At 49.1% G+C, this 26,064-nt stretch overlaps 1 protein-coding gene across 1 annotated transcript; it reads right to left on the reverse strand.

The window, feature by feature from the left end:
• Positions 1 to 574: 574 nt before the first annotated feature.
• ARK2C (arkadia (RNF111) C-terminal like ring finger ubiquitin ligase 2C) lies at positions 575 to 14,536 on the reverse strand. The gene is made up of 7 exons (XM_090285101.1): positions 14,325 to 14,536; positions 12,719 to 12,829; positions 7,989 to 8,118; positions 6,510 to 6,614; positions 6,069 to 6,164; positions 1,811 to 1,917; positions 575 to 1,372 (listed from the first exon to the last, which is right to left on the reverse strand). Exons 1-7 carry the CDS (start codon positions 14,498 to 14,500, stop codon positions 1,255 to 1,257), a joined length of 843 nt encoding a protein of 280 aa, XP_090141227.1. The 5' UTR covers positions 14,501 to 14,536; the 3' UTR covers positions 575 to 1,254.
• Between the last annotated feature and the right edge of the window lie 11,528 nt (positions 14,537 to 26,064).

A 26,064-nucleotide genomic window follows, 5' to 3' on the forward strand; every position in this document is an offset into this window, starting at 1 on the left:
GGGACGCCATCAGGACTGGAGCCATCCCAGAGGAAGCTCAGGGTCCTCCTCGAGGCCCACAGCATCTGACCTCAGCCCTTCAGTGCTAGCTGAGAGCATTTGGCTAAGACCAAGTACCCATCACCTGTGCTACTTAGCTTCATCATCTGGTTCGTTTTTTGCATAGGGAGGCAGTGGCCAAATTGCCTCTTTGTGACAGGGCGTGAGCACAGCCCAAAGAAAGAAATTGGCATGAGCAGGGGCATCCTGACTCTGAGGAACTGGTGGCAGCTTTAGTTGAAGACGGGCCCCTTCCTGGTTCTGGGTGGAACCAGGGGTGATGGCTGGAGCTAAGTAGATGGGCCCTGGAATGGGGGATCCCTCCTTCGAGAAAGAATTCTCCTCTAACCTACTAAAACTCTACCTTCTCAAGCTCGGCTGAGCCCCTCAGAGGCCCATCTAAGACCCCCACCTGCTCCTTCTCCAGTCCTCCCCTCCCCCAGATGCCCCCTTCCATGCTCCGTGCATTGTAAACATGAGAAAAACGAAAGCAAAGGGAAAAACCAAAACAGAAACAAAACAAGGACCCCCCCTCCCGCCTCCCAACCTGGGTGAAAATAAATCCTTATTTTCATCGTAAACAGGATTTGGCTTTTTTTTCTTTCACTTTTGATTCCTTTTCCCTTTTCTCTCATTAAAGACGGGAAGATTTGGGCTGTCGTTGTTTGGTTCGGTCAGGCACCAAAACAAGAAACTCAATGAGAAATATTTGGTGCGAATTCGGTAATAGCGACATGACCACCACAAGATGACTAGAGCACCACACACAACATTTTTCTTAAGCTAACATGCTCCGCTGCCATCCACAGAAATAGCTAGAGACCCCTACATGGTTTCTACGTGGTCGAGAGGTATATATACAATCCTTCGAAGGACAGGATTGAGGGGCCGGTCTATGAGCTAGGACCTTCAGGGTCACGTCTAGATTCTCAGCAGCGTGGGCCCCCCCTTCCCACCCCTGCTCCAGGCATGGCCAGCTCCCTCCCTCCTGCGCAGCGAGGCAGATGGGGACAGTCACCATTCCGGATGGGTGGGTCCTCCCCGACCCTTCCTTTCTCTCAGATACTGATACCACCAACTCCTCTTTCCACAAAATGTGCTTGCAGGCTTTTCCTCTATGTCAAATGGCTCAGAAGGCAAAGTTTGGCTGCAAGGGCTATGGCCGTGGGGGGACCTGGTGAAGGAAAATGGGGCGTCCACTGGCTAATTCCTCCCTCAGCTGTCAGCTCCCAGTTGTGTCTCAATGTCCACCCGGCAGATGGGGCATTTCTTGCTCATGGCGAGCCACTGGTCCACACACAGCTGGTGAAAGAGATGCATACACGGTAGGCGCCTGGAAGAGAGGGGGAGAGTCAGAGGAAAGGCTGAGGCCCAGAGCTCCGTCAGGAGCCGAGGGGTACCTGCTACTCAAGGGACTGGGAGCCTCACACCCAGGACTTCTGGGGGAGCTCTGCCATGAAGTGAGGCTGTGGCTGGGCCCAGAAGTCACACCAGGAAGGAGCCCCAAAGTCCTCCTTCTCCATGAGGCCCTTTCAGCTCAACCTGAAACAAAGCCAGGCCAAAGAGCAGACTGTTCTTTTACTCTTAGTATCTATGAGTCCACACTCATAGATACTAGAACATTCCACACCCAACCTTCGTAGGACATCCAGGAAGCACACTGTGACACACTTGGCACGCACAGGCACACTCACCCTTGCACAAACAAATCAACATGATCACTGATACCCACAAGGGAAGGGAGAGGAAATCCAAGAGGCGGGCCTCCTACCTCACATCTTCTCCATCCTCCAGCATAGACAGACAAATTGTGCATTTCTCATCTGTATCAGACTCCTCCCCCTCTTCCTTCTTGCCCTTGCCATCCTGGGGTCTTCTCTATGAGAAGCAAAGGAGGGGCATTTGTTACCTGAAGCAGGCTCGCCTGGTGGTCACTGTCTTTCACCCACAGCCTCTCCCTTCCTTGCAGCCTCTTCCCCCACCTTCTACCACAGTGAGGCAGTCTCTTTTTAAGTTTCTATGTAATACCCAGATTTCAGCACCCTTCCCAGGCCCTTCTCCCTGCCCCCTCTCTAACCCCTCCTCCTTGCTATAGAATACAGAGGGCTAAAGCCACATGAACTCTATTATTGTTGTTCCAGACCGTTCATGTCCCAGTCATAAACTTTACCCCATCCTAGGACCATAGAGTTTCACAAGGAATTGGGTACCAATGAATCAATCCTTTGCAAAAACGGTGGCTGTGAATAAACAGCTTCACTTTTTCTGTTTGCTCTGTCCTGTCCATGGCTCCTCACACCCTTTCCAACCTAGGTCGCTGCCTCCAGGCCTCTCCTCCACTTGCAGGTCCAGCATGCTTCATTCCTCCATGCATCCGTGCATCCAAGCATCCATTTATCCTTCCTTTCCTTCCTTCCTACCCTTACTAATGTATTTTTTGTGTGTGCATTATTAGGTAAAGGCAAAAACCCTCAATCTGGCCTGTAATTTGTACCACACTGTTATTTTATATTGTTGGGTTTCTCTTCCTATCCAGAAAGTTCCTTTAAGATAGGCAGTAGTTCCAACATGAAATTAGTCCTCGTGCAGACACTCTATTTATACTTTATTGACTTCAATTGTCCTGCTCTAAATTCTTTGATAATTATTAAAAATAGCTAACTACTCTGTGGGAAGTTTCAAGTTCTTGGATGGCACGGATCATGGCTCACTCTTCTTTAGGTGTCACCCACCCTTGGCCATGTACAAGTACATCCCTGGTGCTTAATAAATACTCTAGGGAGGAAGGAATGTCATCAGTGAATGCAATACACCTACCTTTCGTGTCCCCATCTCCGTGCTATGCCATGAAACAGTCTGATAATACTCATGGGAAGAAAACTAGCCCTTCTGTTCCCTCTCCAGGGAAAAGCAGACTTAAAGATCATTTGCCAAGAGCAAAATCTGTAGAGTCCCAAGATAAAGACTATCTAGAGAATGACTATGACCTTGGGGCCAGGCCTAGATGCCAGCTCTCCCTACTCTGGTCCTTGGTTCTAAGCTCTGAAACTTCTTAGTCTGATTTGTCTGGAGAGAACATACAAAAATTTCCATGCCTTCTGCTCTGAGCCTCCCTGTGCCCCTCCACCCCCACTGCAAGCCACACTGCAATAACTTCCCCTCATCCAGGATCCAGAAAATCAGAATTGCATTCCTAGTCCCGTATAATTGGCATGGCTTGTGAAGATGAATGGAGTCATGATGATCTGTCTGCCTGCCTAAGAGCCCAGCTGGGTTTGCTGGAGGAGTGGCTTTCTTGTCATTAGCCCTGCAAAAAAAGAGGAGTTCAATAAAATATACCACTAAGGCTCAACCAATTACTTGCTTATTTTCTATTTTTTCACCATTATTTATGATATCCTTTTTATTATTAATAATTTTAACTTAATAGTCATACCTTGCTTTACCACATCTAATCTATATTTCTTTAAACCACTTTCTCTTTTCAAAACTTACTCTGTTTCTTATTTTGTAATTTTAATCTTTTAGGTTTTCTGATTTTTATCTTTTTTTTTTTTCATTATCTATGTAACTCTTATTTCAACTTTAACTTTTTCAAAAATTAATATTTATTTTACTTCCTTTGCCCTTACTTTTTCATTTTCATTAATGTTCATTTTTACTTTGAGGCCATTGGTTTCAATTTTATGTTGTTTTCATATCTTTTCCTAATTTTTACTCTTTCTATGTTTTTCTATTTGAGCATATATATTTTTTACATTTTTTATTCTTATAGCATGACTATTTTAAAATATCCTTTTTTGTTTTATATTTTTTTACTTTCAGTTTGAATTTTTAAAGTATTTTTTACATTTTATGTGGGTCCTAAAATTTATCATCTCTCATTTTTAATTATTCTTATTGCTTTTTTATAGTATTTTATTCTCCTAATTCTCCCTTTATTCTCCTAATTTTTAAATCCTCACCCGAGGGTATGTTTATTAATTATATATAGAGAGAAAGGGGCAGAGAGAGAGAGAGAGACAGCAATGTGGGAGAGAAATACCAATTGGTTGCCTCCTGCACATGCCCCAGCTGAGGACTGAACTTGCAACCCTAGTATATGCCCTGACTGGGAGTCAAACCCGCAGACTTTTGGTGTAGGGGATGCCACTCCAACCAACTGAGCCACCTGGCAGGGGCTATTCTCATAAGTTTTTAACTCAACTCTTTATCTCATTGATTCAGTCCATTTTCCCTTTTCATCCTTTGTACTTGTTCTTTTCTTTATATCCTCACAGCCTCTGGCAATGATGGCAGGTGGAGTGTGTGGACCTGCCAGGAGTGAGCATGCAATGGTCAGGGAAGCAGAAACTGCTCCAGGCTCCTAAACACCCCTTGTTCCACAGACTGAATGCCTGTGTTCTCCCCTGCTAAATTTAGAGGTTGAAGCCCTAACCCCCAAAGTGATGATATTAGGAGAGGGAACCTTTGGAAAGTGGTTAGTTTTAGATCAGGTCACTAAAATGAAGCCCCATGATGGGATTAGTGCCCTTGTAAGAAGAGAAAAAGACATCAGGGCTTCCTCTCTCCACCATGTGAAGACAAAGCAAGAAGTTAGCCATCTGCAAGCCAGGAAGAGAGCCCTCACCAAAAACCAAATCTGCCAGTTCCTTGATCTTGGCTTCCATGTCACCCAGCTATTGTATTTTGTTATACCTGCCCCAAATGAAGGAGACAAGTGCCCAACCTGTCTGAATCCAACACCTTCTGCTCACAAACACTGTATCCTAGGGCCATTGAAGGGGTAAAGATGGGCTCTGGCTTGACCACAATGAGCATGTTCTTGCTGTAAGTTTCTTAGTGCTGTCAAGCTTTTAATTCTTAAATTTTTAAAAATTATTTATTTGTTTGTTTTCATATCAGTCTTTTTTTCCGTATCCCAGGCAGGCACTCAATCCACTTGGCCATGCTCACCTGCTATATCAGTCTTTTTTTTTGCCCTATTATTAACATCCCTCATCAGCCAGTAGTGATACACTATTATTAAGTGAAGCCTCTTAGTTTACATTAGGGTTTACTTTTTATGTTAAACAGTCCAATGGATTTTGACAAATGCATATTGTCATGTGTCCACCATTACAGTATTATACAAAATAGTTTCACTGCCGTAAAAATTCCCTGTGAACCACATATTCATTCTTGACTCCTTCTCCTGAAGTCCCGGCAATTAATGATCTTTCTATTGTTTTTCCTTTTCCAGAATGGTATATAGCTGGAATCATATGGTGTTCAGCCTTTTCAAGCTGGCTTCTTCCACTTAGCAATATGCATTTCAGGTTCCTTCTGTCTTTTCATGGCTTAATAGTTCATTTCTTTTTATCAGGGAATAATATTCCATTGTGTGGATGTATCACCATTTGTTTATCCATTAACTTATTGAAGGACATCATAGTTGCTTCCAATTTTTTTTAATTTAATTTTAAAAAATTTTAACTCAGATTCCTGGCTTCTAATCCTATCTTAGATTTCTGGCAATAACTCTAGAGAGTCCACTTCTGTAGGCTTAGGTTACAGCCTGTGAATCTGTGGCTTTAAAAGCTCCCCTAGTGATCCTGATATTCAATAAGAATTGAAAATGCTGCTCTGAAGCCTTATTTGCCCATTTGTCTACATGTGAGGCTGGAATTGGAATTCTTGCCCAAGGCAAGCCTTAGCTGTCAGTGCAGGTGCTGCCCTTGCTCACCCCACTCAGACACTAACACTCATTTCCCTGTACACCTTCCTAATGTACTCACTCACAAGTCCACATGCACACATATACCCAGCCTCCTCCCTTACTGATGGGAGGCTGCATTTGCCCTCCTGGTCACACCTGGCAGAGGTAAGGGAGAAGACCCTGGGAAGGTATCACAGCTTTAGAGCCTCTAACCAGAGCAAAGCCTTCCTGATTTTGGACTGTGCCCCTCTGTGTATAACCAGGCCAAAGTCAACCAGACACCCTTCTCCCCTCACCCTTACTAGGCAGGCTGGCCTGCTGGCTGACTCACCTTCTTGTACTTATGGGGGAAGGTGAACCTCTCGATGGTGTTCTGTACAGCTCCCCGAGTCACATTTCCCAGCCTGTCCTCGAGCTGCAGCAGCTCCTGCAAAGAGAAAAATGGGGGCGTGTGCGCTTATGTGCGAAGGCACGTGCACACATGTGGTAAGGAGGAGAGGCGCTGACAGATGTTAGCAGGAAGCTCTCACACAGCCATTGAGAAGAACTTGTCTGGAAGATCGAAATATTGCTACTCACTCTCTCTTTCTCCCTCTTCCTCTCAGTCCCAAGGCTCCTCCTACCCCACCCATGCCCTCTTCACCAGGAGGGGGACAGGAGCGAGGATGCAATGAATGGCAATGAATGGCAATGATACATGACAATGGCTTCTCCACCAGCCCCGCTGAAGCGAGGCTGGCAGGAGAATTCCCAGACAGAGGGGCCAGCATACCTCATAGCTCTCCCGCACAGCAGAGGTGTGCCTGCTAGGGTTCAGTCCCTGGAGAGCAAGGAAGTGAAGCTGAGGGTAAGGGTAGTTTCGGATTTCATGGACGACCTGTTGGGGAAAAAATGCCTCAGTTAGGATTCAAGGCTCCCATAAGCCCAGAATCCGACTCCTCCTCCCATAACCGCCCATCTGCACACCCTGAGCAACTATGGGCAGAAGTGCCATTTCTCCTGCTCCTGGGTCTCCCGCAGCTCCTCAAGAACCAGGGTTGTGCTGAACCAGGCCCAGAAAAAAGGACTAAGTCAATAAAGTAATGCCTAACCTAATGGGACATCTGCTCCATGCCAGGCATTGTTCTAAGCTCCTCACATAACTAACGCATTTAATGATCTCATCTGGTTTGTAACGTGGGTGCAGTTACTATCCCCAGTTTACTGACAGGGTAAGTGAGACACAAACAGGTTAAGTAAGGGGCCTAAGTAATGCAACCAAGTGGCAGAACCATGATTTCCACCCAGGCAGTTGGGGGGCCTTTCCCCTCAACTCTGCCCTGCCTGGCCACGGTGGGCTGAATGAGGGCACCACATTTAAGGGGGCACCAAAAGACTTAGTGACCAAGGCAAAGAATATTTTAAAGCAATATTTTTTAAAATCAAAATTAGTATAAAGAATCTGTAATAAACAAAATTTCAACATTTTAAATAAAGACAAGCTCTGCCCCTGTACCTGCCTGGTGCTGCCTCACTCACCTCACTCTGACCCCGGTGGGAGTCAGATGGCCAGTGTCTAGCCCAGCTCCTCATCTGTCTCTCTGCATGACCCTGGCCTGTTACTTAACCTCTCTACGCCTCAGTTTGCCAACCTGTAAAATAGGGCATTACACTTCCATGAGGGATTATTGAGGTTAAATGAAATAATTCGTGTCAAGTGCTTAGAACAGTGCCTGGTATGCAATAAACATTAGTTTTTATTCTCAGGAAATGGTGCTTTATAACAGAAACCACAGGACCTCAGAGCTGACATGACTACCAAGATTGCTTGCCCACGCTCCCCACTTTACAAAGAACGAGACTGAGGTACTGAGTGGGCAAGGGCAGAAGCGAGGGCTAGCAGGCTGGAATTACACTTTGGGATAGCAACATGAAGCAGCTGCCTGGGGATAAGATGTTCAGCCTTTTGCTACTTTAATGGAACATTGTCACCTTCATTCTGTGCAGCCTGCAATGACCCAAATCTGACCTGATCCTTCTGCAGCCTCAACACCTGCAGAGAGAGAAGCCCAGCCCTGTGCAGAAAGCAGACGGGATCAGCAGGCCAGGTCCAAGGGCCACCTCTGGGGTCTCTTTTGTTCTTCATGCCAGTCTTGTGAGATGGGCCACAGGGAGCAGGACACATGGAGGACACAGGAGTCACAGGCCGCAGCCCACGATTGTCCCCCAACAGGCAACAGGAGTCAGTTTCCTGGCAGAGCCCCTCACTCACCATCTGCGTGGAGGAGGAGTTTCTGGGAAAGTGGTGCATTCGAGGCGTCGCTAGGTAATGCTGATAGTGCTGAGGGATGGGCCGCACCTGGAACTGAGCAGGACTCAAGCCAGCGTCCACACTGAGATCCCTGCAGGGACACGGCCACAGGAGCCACAGGTGGGTGACTCAGCCATCAGGTTACAGAAGGGACCTCAGACATCAAGCCCATGGTGTAGAACCAGAGTCACAAACTGCCAGAGCTGCAAGGAACTGGACATCAGCTCTCCCGTCCCCTCTCTTTATACAAACAGAAATGAGACTCAGAGAAGAAAAGATTATGCAAGTTCTGAAGGGGCCAGAACAATGGAGACCTCATACAACTTCTTGAAACTAGTGCACCTAAGCACCCTCCCAAGACACAGCCCACCCCCAAGAGAAATGCTAAAAGAAAAATCCAAACAGAGTTGGTCAGGGATTTGGGGCCAAAACAAGGTCCAAATAAAGTAGAGAGGGCAGTAGAGGCCATACTTCTACCACTTGGAGAAAACAAGAGAAGAGGGACCTCCACAGCTGTGAGACAGGACAAGCTATACTGGAATACTCCCCCACTCCCTCCTAAAAGTATAGGAAATTTTATTTTACTTAAAAATTGATCAATTAATGCAACTGAAAAGGAACCAGAGCCCCTTGGGAAAATGGCTAATTTCTAGTCTGGAACACGAAATGTGCAAAATGAGATAGAATAAAACATTTGTCACAAATGAAAGCAAGATAGTTATCAACACTACCAGGGTCATGCCAAAACCATCCTGAAGAGGTTGCAACTGGCCAGTTTGGACAATTTGCCTGTCCACGAGCACAACTGCAATAAACTGAAGCACATCAAATAGGTACAAATCCATGAAATGATTCTAAAGGAAGTTGGTCCCTTTGAAGGATGCTCGGGAACCAAGCCCTCATTTTGAAAACTGGTAAATAAATGGGGGAAATCAAGCATTTATCTTGGCTTTCTTCTATTAACTGTACTTCAGGGTAACCAAGTAGTTGATGAAGGAAGATTTCTCTTTATAAAAGTTTTCTAGCTAATAAATGAGTAAGGAATGATTGAATTATCGGTTTCCTTTTTTGAATACTCTAAAGAAATAAAGGATCTTGCAGGCAAATATCATCAATTGCTACTAACAGCTCAAAGAGAGAGAGAATCAGCTTCTTGCTGGAAAAAAAATAACAACACTTTTAAAGTATTTTTGATAAGAGCTGACCTTAAATATGCTCAAACCTTAATCTAGGTGCCAATGTACAGCGAACACAGGAAACTAAGGAACATCATAAGTGATAGCACTAGAGGGTGACCAGCAAGATCCAGATAAGGGAAACTACAGAAAAAAAAGAAAATCAGATTTCTTCAGTTATATATATATATATATATATAAAATGACATTAAAGGAATTTCTGCTTCTGGCCATGATGAATATATATTATAATGTAGATGTTCCTATATTTTCTACATGTATTAGCCAGGATCCCTGGAATAACTCCAAATGGGTATGTCCTTTGAGAAATGAGTTAAACTCTTGGAGCCAATTAGAAGCAAACAGAAATTCACTAGTCCAGCCCTTGTTTCTTCAGACCCACATGAAGCCTGAAAAGGGCAGTACCTTATCTGTGGTCCTTGGCCAGCCAGTTAGGGCCACCAGGGTTTTTGACCCTGGCCTAGGCTTATCCCATGACCTGCTTCAGTGAAGGAGTTCCACAGCGCACCCTTGTGCAGCTGAAGCTCTAACCCTTAGCATTTACCCAGCAGGTTCAAAGTGCCAAAGAGACATTCAGAGAATTCCACCAAAGCTAAGTCCAAGGAGCTGAGAACAGAGTTGCCCCAACTCCAAGAATGCTGACCAGAGAAGTAGAAGACACCTTGGCCTTCAGATGAGAGGGATGATCTGCTCAGGTGGGGCCTGGGCAGGCTCTGGGATTCCCTCTTATCATCTCATCAGAAAATTCCTTCCTGCAACCAGGATCCCTGAACAGGGGGTGGTGCTTGGACCCTAAAGGAGCCTGGGTTGGGACTTGCCCATAGAGACATCAGCCTCTGGAGGAGCAGTGCCTGCTACCTTCCTGCTGTTGCCAGCAGCCTATAAGAACCTGGCTGAGTTCTGAAAGGAGTCATACAAACACTCCAAAGGCCTGAAGCCACCGAGTTACCCAGAAAGGTGCCCTGGAGAATTCTCGTGGACATTGCCTAGCAGCACAGCTTTTATCAGTTGTGTCTAAACCTCAAACTAGACTTTGTCTTCCGCTGTCAATGGCCTTGACATGTGGAGTAGTCTGGTGCTCCATGGACCCTTATGTTCTTGGCACGGAGCTCTCTCCAAAAGTGCAAGTGAGGAGGCTTTGCTGCCTTCAGGGGAAGGACAGGAGGAGGGTCCTGTTCTCCATCCACCCTGACCCTTCTAAGGTCCCAGGTGCCTGGAGGCCTCTGCATGGTCAGGGCTAGGGTTGGGTGGTAGAGCAGGGTGCCATCTGCGCTGGGGGTCAGAGTTGGAACTACAAAGCCAGGACTAAGTCATAGAGGGAGCAGGATGAGGAGGGAGACCCTGGAATGGTGGCTCAAGGTCAGGGTCAGGCCTAGACCAGGTAGCATGCATCCTGGTTGAGAGCAGCTGCTTGAGGAAAGGCCTGAGGCTGGACAAGGGCGGCTGTGGTGTGTTAATTTCTGGAATGATTTAGAGCAGAATTCAGTGGTTTCTGGTGGTTCTCTGAAGGAAAGTGGGGCAGGGGATGTTGCAAACCCACCCTCCTCCCTCCTCCCTCCTCCCTCCTCCCTCCCAGGGCTCCTCACAGAGGGGGAGACTAGCGCCTCCTATAATTCATTTCCTGCCATCTCATTTCCAGATGCATTTCTCCTGGCAGAAGAGGCCTCCCTGGAAAAGAGGGGCAGGATGCATTTGGCATGATCACAATTACAAAAGGCTTCTTGTCACAGGAGGCAGGCCCTTGCTGGAGCAGAGCTAATTACAAGGGAGGAGAAACTGTCACCTCCTTCTCTGGAAAAAGCTTCCTACTTGAGAAGTGGGGAGAAACAGAGAGAAAGGGCCCAGGAGTGGGCTCAGGTGGGATCAGGACAGAGGCTGCCCAACACCCCCTACTGGGGCACAGCCCAGCCTCAGGGGCCTCCGCTGTCATGTTTCTCTAGACAAGCAGGGGTCAGGAATGCAGAGTGATTGAAGTGAATGAGAAGGGCAAGGAGATCTGGCTAAGTAAAGAAAGTGGCCTCAGCCTAGGCTAACGCCTACACTGCTCCTCCTGACATCTTTCCAGGACAATTCTCACCTGTGTCACCTGTCCAGTCCCACTTGTCACGTTGGGCCCCGTGTGTTTGTTCAGATCGCTCAGCCGTATGCAAGGGCCCTGGGTGCTCCATGTGGACTGGATTGAATTAAATTGAATTGACTTGATGCTGAGGGACAGAATTCAATCCAAACTGCAATTAAATCTTCCTGATTTGAATCTGCTAATTAGAAAAAGGCTGGGCTACAGTCGGCACCATGCAATCTATCTTTAAAGGGACTGTTCAATACACAGAGTGTACCCGAGAGCCAGCAGGGGCTGGGGACAACAGAACCTGTTAAAACAGCTATTTCCTGTGCTGGAAGCACCTTTCACCTTCAATCAACCAGAACTATCCTTTGAAGCGTTCCTAGGTGTCCAGTCCCAGGTTGCTCCCAAACCAGCCTTTGATTAAGCCAGTCTGTGTGACTAAATGGCTGAGAAGTGGCACATCTGCACGTCGATTTTGTTTAATAGTCCATCCTTCCCACTGAGGTTCTTCTGGGGTTTTGTATGTTTGTTTCTACATTCTTAAAAAACAAGTTTTTGACCTCAAAGTCACAAAGAATTCCTGGATAGGCTTCACCCAAATTCCCCAAGTATTAACCTTTAACTATGTTACTGCATTGCTATTTCTCTGCCACACACACACACACATACTTGTCCACAGGGTTTTTTTCTGAACTATTTAAAAACAAGTTGGAAGCAAGATGCCCTTTACCCCTAACTACTTCAGGAAACTGAACATCTTTTTCAAGTGTTTGGGTGTTGAGATCCAACCTGAGTTTAGATCAGCCCTCTCCTAGCTAGAAACAGGGAGTCTGGTGCAACCGAGGGTCCAAAACTAAGCAACACTACATCCCAGGGCAACAAAAGCCTCTGTCCCAAGTGCAGGAGATAGCAGGAAGACTTCACAGGGCCCACTGCTTTCACCGCCCTCAACCTCTCTCCCCAGCTTCTCCCCTGAGTCCTTGCTTCTGATCTGGCTGGCTCTGTCTCCTTACTGGCATGCATTGGTTGTTCCCTATAGAGCGATTGAGTTTTCCCCTCTCCAGGAAGCCTTCCCTGACTATGAGCTCCTGAGACTCTTCTTTCTACCCTTTTCCCAAGAACCACTGGTTCCTAGCTATCATTAAGCTTAGAAAATGTTTTGTATCTTTGCCCCCCCACCCCAACCCCTGCAAGAACATGAGACTGGAGCCCCAGTCTGGGCACATGGGCACCCAGCCACATCTGAGCTTATTGCCAGAACCAGGCCCAGTGGGGGGCAATCTGGCCCTGAGGGTGACTGGGGACAGGGGCAAAGGCTGGGGCTTGAAGGCCAGGCCTCCTGCACCATTCAAGTGAAGGACACAGGAATTCCATGGGTCAGGCAAGACCCTCCACCCACCCTCCCTCTCCCAGGGATCCCAAAAACTCACCAGTCAGTGCCCTCAGCCAAATACCTGGGCTGAGGTGTCTGGAGTTGGTGGCCAAAGTCGAAGCTGGGGTGGAGTCGGTGGGGGTGGACAGACACGCGCTCCTGACTCCGCCTGCACCAGAAGGGAAGGAGAGCCCATGCTATCAGGGCTGCCCAGGACCCCCCAGCTGTCAGGAGCTCTGAGCAGCCCCAGCCAGCCTCCAGAGCAGTGGGCTTGGCCCCTCTTCCCAAACTCTGAGGAAGTTTCCCATCTGGGCAGCAGCTGAAAACTCCTGTTCTCTCTGACTGCACACTGTACTGAGGCCTCCTCCTGGGTTTGTCTGCTGCAGGTCACCTGTCCATCCAGCCTCTCTGTCTCCTCTGCTCCTTCTCCTACTCCCTTGTCCTCAGTTGGCTGTCTTCAAGACGCTCAGATCTGCCTCCTGCAGGCTCTCCCACCTCTGCGCACCCTATTCCCACATGCTCTCTTCTCCTTCACCCTTCTTCACACTCTTCTCAGCTTTCACAGCCCAGGTCAAAGCCACCTCCTGCTGGAAGGCCTCCCTGAATGCTCCAGTCATGGTGACCTCTCCTCCCTCTGACACTCATCTACAACGCTCATCCTTTGTCTCAGGACCCAACCCCTATAGTTATGATTGCTTATGGCCTCAGACACCATCTAGTCCCAAGAGTCTCAGAGTGTGCTCCCAGCACCCCTGGGAGTCCCTTCATAGGGTTTGTGAGCTCAAAACTATTTTTATAGTAATACTATGATGCTATTTACTTTTTCATTCTCTCACAGGCAAACATTTGTGACATGTGATTCTGCAACAGAAGCAGACAGGAGAACACAGTTGTCTTCCATTAAGCTAGGCTTTAAAGAGAATTGCAAATATGTTTTCAAAGGGGGGGTCACTCTTCTTACCACATTAATATTAGCTATTTTTCAAAAATATTTTATTGGTGTTAACCTATAATGAGTTCGTTGTTGTTATTTTTAAATGAATTAATAATTTTTTAAATTTCTCTTTTAACTTTTAATATAGTAAGTATTGAGTCATAACCATATATACAGAAGGTTGAGAACCACTGATCGGGTTCAACTCTTTCTCTTGATAGTTGAGGCTCATGAGGGGAAGTAATTTGCCAAGGACACCCTGGCCCTTCCGCCCCGGCCCCAGCTCCTTCACACACTTTGATTAGTGTTGTCTAACTTTATTCTCCATTTGTTTCATAGCTGGTCTCTCCAACCAAACCAGGGGTACTTGAAGGCAGGGCTGACGTGGTCATGACCTTTGGTAATCCTTATGGATCTTGGGTTTTAGAGCCAGGTGATCAGGTAGCTAGTGGGGATCTAAAGGATCCTCAGTCAAATATTCCACAAGGTGCAAAATTCCATTCTAAGCATCATTGACCACCAGCTATACAGCTCCTGTCCCTGTACCTGGGCAATGTGTCAGGGACACACACTAGCTATCAAGGGAACCCTTTTGGAGTCAAGGTAGCGCTCACTGCTGGAAATGAATTCCTCTAACTGGAGCAAAGCTGCCTCTGCACAGACCCACTTAGTGACTGCGGTCCTGCCCTTGGCCCCGCCCCCGCCCCCGCCCGTCCTAGAAAACACCCACCTGGGGTGCGAGACCAGCCTGCGGTGCTGGGCTTCCAGGAGCTGCTGCTGCAAGAGGTATTGCTGGTGCAGGGCCTGAGGTAGGAAGGAGGGACCTGTGACGTCCTGGAACTGCAGGGTGGGCAGCGGGGTCAGCGACTGGTGCAGGGCGCTGCTGTGCTGGTGGGCCGGGGCCATGTGGGCGCTGAGGCCCGGCTGCGACTGCACGGTGTGGGCGAGGGGGAAGTCGGGCGCGAGCTGCTGCGGCTGCGGGGGGCCCAGGTGGAAGTGGCGGCAGGAGGTAGCGTGAGGGTGCTGAGACCTTTGAAAGGGGGCACCTGGAGAGGCAGGGGCAGAAAGAAGATGCCTTGAACACCAGCACTGCACCCCTCCCCCGCAGACCCCATCACCGCCTGAAAACACCCTGCAGCTGGAGACACTCAAGACCTTCATTAGAACACAGCGATCTCATCGCTTTTATATCCATAAGGTCATCTTCAATGCTGCCAAGCAAAGGCCCTGTGCCTTATGTGTTGGAGGAGAGATGGGTGCTTTCTTTAATGAATAGATAACCATCATTTTTTAAATTAACACGCTTGATAAAGGAGTTTTAAGGTCCCCGAGGCAGATTGGCTTTCTTGAATTAGACCCCTCCCGTGCAACCTTTGACCTCTCTGCCTTTTCTAATAGATGCCACACAGAGAACCGTGAGCCCAGCCTTACCAAGCTCTGAACTTCACCAAAGCCTCGGCTAGCTGGAACCCAGCCCACAGGGAGCCATCATTTCCAGAGAGAAAACAGCCGGCAGTTGTTTCTCATGTAGTTTTAAGAAACAAACTAACCACATAGATAATAAACAATGTGTTCTGATAGTATAATTTATTTAAAAGCAACCATTTCTAGGAATATGTCGGGCTCAGCCAACATTTAATCAAGTCTCCATTACTTTTCTAAATAAAATGGACTTTGATGACAAGCAAAGATGTAGCTCTTGGCCCTGGAATCCCCAGTAAGGCCAGGAAGAGGGCTTGGCCCCTCGGGAAGATTTGCAGAGGCTTCCTGCTGAACATGGCAGGTTCCGCTCCTTCCCAAACCCCACTAAAATGAGACCAAAGAAACAGAGAGCAGATAAACAGATAAGGACAGAGAGAACAGGAGAGGTGACATCAGCAGGCAACAGATGTCAGCAGATGTCTGGAAGATGGAAAGCAGATGGAGGAATTAGCAGAGCTAAGAAATCAGAAACCAAGCTCCAACCGAAGGGACGGGCGGGTGGTCAGCAAGAAAGGGGACAGGTCTTGCCACACGTGCAGGAGGGTCAGGAGTTGGAGGCAGTGGCTACTGTGGAGCTGAGAATGGGAAGGCGATGACGAGTCTGCATGAGGAGCTCTTCTGCCTGGGGCTCCTCCCCTCACCCTGGTAGTATGTGGGGAAACTGAGCCAGGAAGGCTCCAATAGAGGAGGGCAGGGTGCAGCAATGAGCTCAGACTGTAGGGCTCGGTGAACGTCTATGAATGGTACTTTGGAGACCTCTGCCCCCTTCTGCCACTTGGTTCTGAAAGAACTGTCACCCAGATGCCCCTTCCCTGCACCCACCATAGCCTTGGACTAGAAACTGGCCCCAGAAAGAGCTCTTACAGATACTTTGGGCTGGGAGTACCCCAGGAAAATGGTTGGGTCCCCAGCTGGCCATTCCATAATGAAACCTGTAAGTTGAAAAATCCATACACACAACTTCTGGAAGACTTTAGTGACCTAGTCTTCAATGTGAACAGACAGCCCCAAGGGGTGACCAGTTTCTTGAGGAAGATTACAAAGTGAAAAGAGAGAGAGAATATACAAATATTTTAAAAAACAAGAAGAAAGAAAAGGAAAAAAAGGAAATGAACTCCACGAACCAAGGTAATGCAAGAACCAGGAAAACAATAAACTTTGAAACACTTCAGAGAAATAAGATGCTGGATCCATGAAAAAACAAGAAGTTCCTTTAAACAGAGCAATGAAAAAACAAGAGAGAGTGCTCTTGGAAATTAAAAATATAAAAGTGAAATCTGAAAGTCAACAGAAGAAACACTGGGGAAATTTCTCAGGAAGTAGAACTAGGAGATAGGAACTAGGATAAAAAAGATACAAACAGTGAAAACTCTGGTCAGAAAAGTCCATACTGACTCCTGGTAAGAGAGAAAGAACAAAGAATACACCAGGGAGAAAATTGTGGGGGGCAGTATTACAAGATGGAAGCCTAGACTGACATGCTCCATCTCCCTCCACAACTAAGAAGGACAACAACTACTGCAAAACCAAAAATAACCAGAAGTTCCAGAAAATAAAGCTACATGGAAGTCCAACGTATGAAGTTATAAACAAGTGGTGCTCATCTGGACAAGTAGGAGGGGCGAAGCTGAGGCAGAGAGGTCAAGCTGTGCTTGAAGTGGCAGCTGCGGCGATGGTGGTGAGACTGTGGTAAGTACAGACACCTGTATTTAAGGGGTGGTGAGAAGTGCCTGTAAAGCACCCAAAGCTGCAGACCAAACCCATCAGCTCGCGATTCCAACACCAGGGAAGGCAGACCCCCATTGCCTCAGACTGTGAGGGACGGAGGGTGTGGGGATAGAGGAGGAGGCTCCCGGTCTCTCAGTGGAGAGTGAACAGCAGGAATCCATCTTGGACCCCCGCCCCCACACAAAACACCGCAGTGTGGTGAGAAGGGTCGCCCAGTAGCGACGAGTGCATGGGGCTCCAACCCCTATAGCATAGGAGGTGTGACAGCCCCGCCCAGGAAGCAAAGGTAAACACAAAACAGTCAGGATGACACAGATCGTGATAGAGATCCCGGTGATGCAGCTGACCAGACAGCAAATATCTAACCTAACAGCTCAGCAGGTGGGAAATCTTTCTCAGGCACAGTTCAAAGTTTTGGTTATAAAAATGCTTAGAGACCTAACAGCAGATCTTAAACAAGACAGGGAAGGAATGAAGTCCAGTCCTGTTGAAATGAACAAAAACACATACGAAACTAGTGGTGAGGGAAAGAAAACCAGGAATCAAATCGACAAATCAGAACATAGGGAAGGAACAAACAGTCAACCAGTGCAGAAAGAGGAAACAAAAAGTGAGGAATGTGAGGAGAGGCTCAGAAAATGCATCCGAAAATGCCCCCGTCAATAGACAACCTCCAAATTTTCCCATTAGATTTACTCCGTTGGGTGAAAAAATAATCTCCATTGGATATGGGGATTGACTGAGGGAGAGGGGTTGGGGCTAAAAAAAGTAATAATCTCCAGATGTCTTCGATTATACTATCTATTTAATTCCCCAGGACTGAAATGCCATCGATGCAAGGTTCACCATGAGCTAAGTAACATTTTTCAGGAGTTGGGGGAAGGAAGAGTCTCCCAGAAACAAGCAAAATAACACACTAAAGAAACACATCAAATGTAAGACATACATTTGTTTCAGAAGTGAGAAGAAAAACAAGTGCCTCTTAGAAATCAGGACATCAATGCTGACTGTTAACCCTGGAGAGCTGGCTGGGAGCAGCACCTTCAGGCCTGGGCCATGAGGGAGGCGGGGCAGGCTGCGGTGGGAGGTCCAGGCTGAGCCTTGCACAACTGGGGCAGCGGAAGTCCATGCAGTGGGGCTAACATGATGCCCACCCGGCATACACAGGCCATGAGAGGTGATTCACAAGGGCCCGGGGACTGGTGGCTGATTCAGGTCTGGCAGGCACGGAGCCTGAACAGACTGACAGCTGGAGGGTGAGTGGACGAGAGGACAGAAGAAACCGCAAGGCTTCACTGGAGGGAAAGGTAAGGAAGAAGCAGAGGGCTCAGGGGCCCCGGGCTTCGGGCAGGTAGGTGGAGATACCAGTGATAGACGTCCCGAGTCTCTGGAAAGTTCGTTGACAGAGTGGCGATTTGAACCGAGGTCTTTCCTGAAAGCTAATTGTCGCTGGGAGGGAGAGGGCAGAGCCAGGGAACATCATTTGATAAAGCAGAGGTGGCAGTGAGGGGACCTCCCAAGCAAGAGGGTGGTGCAAAAACAGGGCCAGGACACCCAGAGGAGACATGGGCCCATCTCTGGTTTCCTCTGGCCTGGAGATGAGGGGAATGGCATCAAGGGGGTATGGAAGATCCTTAAGGGGGGGCTGGGCAGGAGCAGAGAGGAGCGAGACCCAGAAGTTAGAGTGCCAGAGGTGGTGGCCGAGACAGCAGAGCCAGGGGACTTCCCAGGGACTTCTCCAGAGCAGGCAGCCCCCTGAGCTTCAGGTATAGTCCAGCTGTCTTCTCATCTGGATCAATATGGTTACCCTGAAGTAAAGTGGATTTCGTTCTCAACACCCCAGAGCTGAGAGCAACCACCTTCAAGCCCTCGCATGAAGCAAAAAGGGACGGCCAGGCCACGTTGTGGAGCAAGGACAAGGGTGGCAACCTGACATCTCCTCGTCCTGCCTGCTGCCCACCCCGGCCTCACCTCGCAATGACCACCTCCTGCCCATGGGCACCACCACCAAAAGGCTGGCCCAGAGTCCCTATCACAGGCCCACCAGCCAACCAGGCTAAATCTCCCCCACTCCTCCCAGGGATATGGGACCCTGGGACAGTAGGGTGGGAACCAAACCGTCCTGGTCTCCAGGGAAGCCGCTCTGGCGTGTTCCATCCTCCCCAGGCCAGTTCTCAGGGTGTCAAGTTCCCCTCTGTCACTCAGCTCATTGACCCAGTGGCACTCTCCCTCACAGCTGGGGGTAGAACAGGCCTCGGAAGGGGAGGGGTTACTGGGAGGGCCAAGGCGACTCCCTCCCCAAGGCCCCAGGATGGTGGAGGGGTGGGGAGAGGATGGTAGGGGGCAGCTAGCTGGCAGGCACCAAGGACTGGAAGGTTCAGGCCTGTCACTGCTGAGCACTTCCTCAAAGCCAGGGCTGGAGTCAGATGTCACTCCTTTCTGAAACTCCAGCTCTCAAGTTGCAAAGTAAAGCAGTCTTTTGAAAAGCAATTATCTGCCCACAAGAGACCAGTGAGGAAGGCCTCTGCAACCAGTGGCTTTCAGAGCCAGACAGAGTTCCTGGTGTAAGTACTGGTCCTGGCGGTCAGGGTGCCTCCCCTCACTGTCAGACCTAGACAGGTGACCCACAGTGATAACACCTGGTCCTACATACCTGCTAAGATCTCCCCACGGGCTGAGGCCACAAACATCTGGCCAGGCCTCTCATCTTGCTCACGGGAAGACGTTTGTGAACTGAATGTTGTGAGAGCCCCAGGGTCCCACAGCTGGGCAGCCCAGACCCAGGTCTCCTGCCCCCACCCCCTATTAAGATAAGCGTGTGAGTGTTCTGTTACCGTGTCCAGCATTTGAAGTGGGCTGGAAGCAGTGAGTAGCAGGGCAGACAAGTGTTGGCCTTCAAAATCCACCTCCCAGATGGCTGCCATATTATCCTAATGCCCAATTCGGAGTCTTCAGTTCTCTGCCCAAACTCCCCTCCTGGTGTTTCTCTCTCTCACCTCTCCTCTCTGCTCTCCCAGACCCCCACGGCCCTTGCCTGCCTCCAGGCCCACAATGGCCAGTCTCTGCCCCCTGGTCCTGCTACCCTACCTCGCTGGACAGCCACATCCTGTCCAGCCTCAACTACCCAGGACAGATCTTATCTCTGAGCTGTAATCTCCCAGCTGGATGAGACTCCCCTCTCCATTGGACTTGTGGCATTTGCCTGTCATACTTGGCATTTTATTTGTGGACAAATTTTATCTCCAATAATAAGCTGTGAAGTGAGCACTTTCAGGGAAAATACCATGTGGTCAATGCCCTTTGTCCTTAGAGGAGGCTTAGGAATCTTCCAAGAGGGGAGCAAGGGGGTGAAAAAATGGAAGAGAGAGGAGAAGGGAAAAGAAGAGGCAGGAAAGTGGGAGGGAGGGAAGAAAAGGGAGAAAGACCTTCATTATCATAAAAATATTAGATGTCAAATTATTAGCTCCTAAGGAAATATTGTTCTTCACAGAATCACGCCAAATAATCACGCAAATAATCAGGCTAACTGAGGGTCAGAGATTGCACAGCCTTCATTCTATAGCTGAGGACCCCAAGGCCAGAAAATGTAGGTAGCTTGTCCCAGTGCTCTTGGGAAGTCATGTCTGAGTTGGGGCTGGAGTCAGGCCTCCCAAGTCCCAGTGCAGGGTGCTCTCCCCTTGCCTGGAATCTCAGAGCCGTCCTTCCAGCACCCAGATCCTCATATGCCCACATATGTCTGCAATTGGTACCCCCAGGGAGAAATCCTGCTGCCCAGAAATGACATGCCATGGCCCTGGCGGTGCCACCTCTCCTCCCCATCCTTCAGCCCCCACCTGAGCCCCCCAGGAGGAAGCTCATTCCTGTCTAAGGAAGTAACCATGAACTGGCAAGAGACCTGCTACTGGTGCCCATGGGGAAGGGTACTGAATGTCTTCTGTGGGAGATGCCAAGGGACGGCCGTGGTAAGATTGCTTAGGTTTAGTCCAGTCCAACATGGCCAGTGGCCCCAGGCTTCCTCCCCAGCCTAAGAAAATGCCCAGGACAGGTCCCAGCTTCACAGAGGAGGCCAGGGTGCTTCCAGCCCATTGGGTGCTTCTGTTGCAAGGCAAGTCCTACTCCAGGTCATCAGCTTAACCACTTTTGCTCCAGTCTGATCAACCCCAGGAGGCCTATTCCCTGGTGTGGCTCCTTGGGCTGCCAGAGGTCTGATTTCTTCCCTTCCCATAGTTTGGTTCCCTCACCAACAGAGGACACACGGGGCCTGGAAAGGAAGTGATATGCTCAAAGGGATCCCTTACAACCAAGAGCAGCTCTGTGAATGCTTCCCCAGGGCCAGTCTTTGATCTCTAATGAAAACCTCAGCCTCTTCCAAAGAACAGAATTCTGGACTCTCAAGACACTGATGGAAGGGAATGTTCCATCCTCAGGCAGCCTACTTGCCCACAGGCATGAGACAATTAAACAGCAAACTTCCAGCAGGCAGCAAAGGGCCAGTTGTAGCTCCAGTTGCTGTCAGAGGCCAGGAGGAAGGGAAGAGGGCAGGTGGTGTCTTCGAGACAATCCCGTGAGTAACAGGACAGCCTTCTGGCCATCATCCACCCCAGAAGATACCTTTTCTCCACCTAATGCCAAGGAGGATTATAAAAACATTCCCACTAGTCAAAAAAGGGCATATTATGGAGGGCATCTATGTTCAGAAGACCTTACTCCATAAAAACTGGACCTGGCTCTGTTTCATTCACCTATACCCCTAAGTGCCTGGCACATATCTTTTTTAGTTTTCAACTTCATTTTCTATTGATTTGAGAGAGAGAGCAAAACATTGATTTGTTGTTCCACTTATTTGTGCATTCATTGGTTGATTCCAGTATGTGTCCTGCAACCTTGGCATACTGGGATGACACTCTAACCAACTGAGCACCCAGACAGTGCTTGGCACAGATCTTAATACATAGCAAAAAACTTGATGGTTGAATGAATGAATATGAACAGTTGAACATGTAGAAAGTAGCATCTTGCTAAAAGCCTTGGTAGTATGCAAAACAGCTGTCTCCCAGCATTTTGCACTGGTTTGGGTGGTGGCAGAGAAACAAATGTAACCGAAGGAGCTGGGAAGGGAAGCACTGCAGGCAGACTGGAATTCTTTCTTGAGTTTCAGGGCCCAGCTGCAAGCCCAACATGGACTGAGTGGCCCAGCACATGAGGTGGTCAGTGCAAATCACAACCAACTAACCCAGAAGAAAAAGCGGTTTCAGAGACAACCTTCCTCTTGCCCTTCCTGACTGAGGAAGGAAGGGCCTGCCTTGCTGACGATGTTCGTTGTAAGCCACGTGTAGTTCCTCCTGGGTCATGAGTTCAGACATTGTCGTAATACTCTTGACAAAAACTCAAATAAATTTTTTTAAAAAGCAAATCTCCAAACCCCAACAACCTTCATGAAGTGGTAGGGCCCTCACATTAGCATTGCTTGGTGCCCCAAATGGGCAGACCAAGTTCAGAAAGCCACCTGAAGTAGGACCCTCCCTCCTGCAGTTTACAAAACACACGTCCCACTTAACACAAAGGCCCGGTGAACACTGCAGGCAGGACTAAGGGGAACATCCTTCATCTGCCTCCCGGGTCCCCCAGGAGAATTGTTTCTTCTGAGTACAAGTTCTCGGGGGCACCTCTTCCCTGTTCCAAGCCTGGCTCTCTGGGCCCATTTACTCTGAACTGCAACGGAGAAAAGTTTAGGTGGTGGCTTTTCTCAGGAGCAGTTATGTTTTGGCAAGATCACACCATGAAGTTCTCATGGTGGGATTTCAGACAGCAGCCAGGGAGTCTGGGCACTGTGGGAGTTCCCGGCCTCCCCATGCCCCTGAAATCAAATCCCATCAGTGGGTGGGTATCCACTTGCTTTCAGGGGAAGCCACAGGCAATTAAATTAGATTCCCAACTGTTATTGCTCATGGGCACCTCGGTCTAACACCCGAGGGTGTTGGGGGTGGGGGGCGGTGGCAGAGACAGAGACAAGGCAGAGAGAAGGGAGGGAGGACATTGGATGATATATTAAGAGAGAAGAAAGGAAGGCAAGAGAGACAAGAGAACAGGAAGGGAGATAACAAGAAGGGGGAGGGGAGAGAAGCTGCCTGGGAAAGGCAGGGCTATAGGTTTCTCAGAACTGGCAGATCCCAGACACCTAACCAGCAGCCAAGGCCCACCTCAAGTCACTTTGGGTGACTCTGTCAACCCCTTGTCTGGCCCTGGCTTGGCCAGTGACTGAACTTGCCTTCTGACACCGCCCCAGGCAGGCCTGGTCCAGATGTGCCCTGTTCACTCAGCTCGCTGCTTCATAACCTGCATATTTATCATTCCACATCAATGTCCCTTCAACCAGGTCACCCAGCTGGACCGAGAGCCACTGCAGGCCAAGACTGCCTGTGCCCATGGAGGTCAGCCCCGGGCAAATCCTCAGGAAAGAGCTGAAGCGCCTGGCTTTCTAGCTTTGGGCTGCAGCCTTAGGATCTGCAATGCCTCGCCTGCCCACCCGGCTGGGGGAACGCTGTGGGACAGCACCTGCGCAGGAGCCTTACGGAGGACAGATGCTTCTCACCCTCTGCTAGGCCCAGCCCGGGGCTGGCTGCAGAGCTGGGGCTCAGAGGACGCCTACTCCTCGCATGTGCCCTCTGTCCCCATCAAGCCTAAGCATGGTCTGGAATGAAACGCCAAGCAGGGAAGAGTGGCCAGGGCACCTGGCAACAGGCCATCCCAGGGCTCCCTGCCAACAGAAGCTCCCTGGCTGGCCTCCTATTCTTGTGATGAACCCAGGGACCAGAGAGATTCATGGTCCAGTAATAGCATTCCCACTGGAGCCAAAAATTCTCCTGCAGGAAGTCAGTGCTTTGGATTAAGCATTTCTCTCTCTCTTTGTCTCTCTCTCTCTCTCCCTCCTCCTCTCTCTCTCTCTCTCTCTCCCCCCCCTCCGCCTCTCTCTCTCTCTCTCTCTCTCTCTCTCTGTCTCATTCCTGCTTAAGATACAAATGCCCCCAAGAGAACAAGCAACACATTAAATCCCTAACATTCAGTGTGGATGAACTTGCAAGGCTATCTGTCTGTCCAGAGAGAAGGGAAAAAACCATGAAGATGTTGACGGGTTTCTCTGACCCCTGTCTCTTCCATATGAACAAGCCCAGTCTAACCTGCAGGAGAATGAGAGACCGCGTACAGCAGAGATTAACTGTCCCAGACGATCATAGAAGCCATAGATATATGAGTGAGCCCAGAGAAGACCAAAGAACTTCCTACCTGAGTCCTTTCAGCCCAACCCAAATTATCAGTCCACTGAATTGTGAGCTAAATTAATGGTTGTTGTCTTAAAGCCAACCTTTGGAGTGGTTGTTATAAAGAAAAGCTAACTGATACAGATGATGTTGCCATTTATTGAGGTGCAGGCTCAATTTTGAGTTATGCTCCTATTGCTTTGAATGCTTGGAGAACAAAAGCCTTGTCTTTTCTCCCTGCAACATCCAGGGCTTGGGCGAGGGTTGGATGGAATCTGGGTGCTCACTGCACACTTGCTGGGTGGACAGATGGATGACTCCCATAGCACGAGGCCATGTCCCTTAGTCACCCTCCCCCCACAAAGCCAGAGAGCTTTAAATGCCTCCCCCCTCTCCCTTTCTGCCTGCTGCTCCCCGGAGGGTTTGCTGTTGAACCTCAATTTCCTAGAGCTTTCAACAGCAACAGAGAATTGGAACCCACAGTTTTCTTGAGGACGTGAAGCACTGATTTTTAGCCTGTTTTGACTTCCCACAGCCAGCCTTTTCCCAGATGTGCTGGCAAACAGACAAATCAGTTGTTTTTGAGTGTTTCCTCCTCTCCACCCCCATGACATATCAATTAGCAGGGAAAAGACCAACAGCCAGGTCAAAGAGGCTGAGGACACCCCCAGCCTTGAGTAACCAGCAGGTGCCAGACTGGGGACCTCGACTCTTCCATCCAAGGTTGATGTCCATTTCCAGGGCTTTGGGAACTGTTTGCTGCCGCCCTGTTTGCCTTTCCTCCGCCCCAGGTGCTCCAGATCCCCAGGAGCTTCGCTTCAGTCTTTCTTTGTTGCTGACAGTAATATCAGTGCATCACGTCACCTCTTACAAAGCATTTCCCAAAATCAGCCCCACAACCATCCAGCACAGTGAATTGCGAAAACAAGCCCCATTTCAGAGATGAAGAAACTGAGGCTCAGAGGGTTAGACGGACTTACCTAAAATTACTTGGCCCAAGGCTGGGAATTTAGAGTCTGGTTTTCTGAGTCCCAGCCTGTCTTTCTTGCACTGTCAGCACCATCAAAATAAAGGACCAAGTACACTAAGGAGGGGCCTCTTATGCAAATTGCCGGCAAGGTCATTGTCTTAGGTCTCACATGGGCATCTAACTGGTGTCAATTGAACTCTGGCCAAGGTCATCCAGGCCCAGGAGAGTGGGTATATTGAAAAGACACAGGGCTCTCCCAGGCCCTGAAACTGCCCCTGTCCCCATCTCCTGGGCTCCAGGTGTCCTCTGAAGCCGGTGGGGTATCCATGAGCCAAGAACAAAGGTCCATTTCGCGAGGTTCTTTAGAGGCTTCACAGGACTTGTGGCTTCAGTCTGGCCCTGGCCCCATACACCTTGTCCTGCAGCCCTGGTCGGAAGGCACACTCCCCTTTGCAACACTGTGGTGGCACAAAATGAAGGTGCTTCATGGGGGTGAAAGGGACCCTGATTAACCTAATGTGGCCTCTCACATGGTCCTTCCCAGCTATCACTGCACTCTGCCGCCCCACCCCCCACCCCCCACCAGGGCAAGGCAGCCTGGAGAAGCAAGAAATCCACGTGCTGTGTTTGCCCTTCTGGAGTCTGAGGGGTATATATGTGGCGAGAGGGGGCAGGGAGGAGCATGGGGGTGCATGCACATGTGCACACAGCTTAGTTGCCACAACCTGTCCCGTGGCCTGCTGGGATTAGTCAGACCAGCCTACACACAGTGCTGGTTCACCAGGTCAATTGTTTCTCTCCCCCCTCTATTTTTTCAATCCTTACCTGAGGACATTTTTTCACTGGTTTTTAGTGAAAGAGAGGGAGGGAGAGAAAGAGAAACATCGATTGGTTGCCTCTCATAGGATCCCCAACCAGGGATCAAACCCACAACCCAGGCATGTGTCCTAACCAGGAATCGAACCTGCAATCTTTTGGTGTATGGGATAATGCTCCTACCAGCTGAATCACACCAGCCAGGGCAAGGTCAA

This window comes from Furipterus horrens, unplaced genomic scaffold, assembly GCF_987537825.1.
Source record: "Furipterus horrens unplaced genomic scaffold, mFurHor1.1.pri manual_scaffold_8, whole genome shotgun sequence".
Taxonomy (NCBI): Eukaryota; Metazoa; Chordata; class Mammalia; order Chiroptera; family Furipteridae; genus Furipterus; species Furipterus horrens.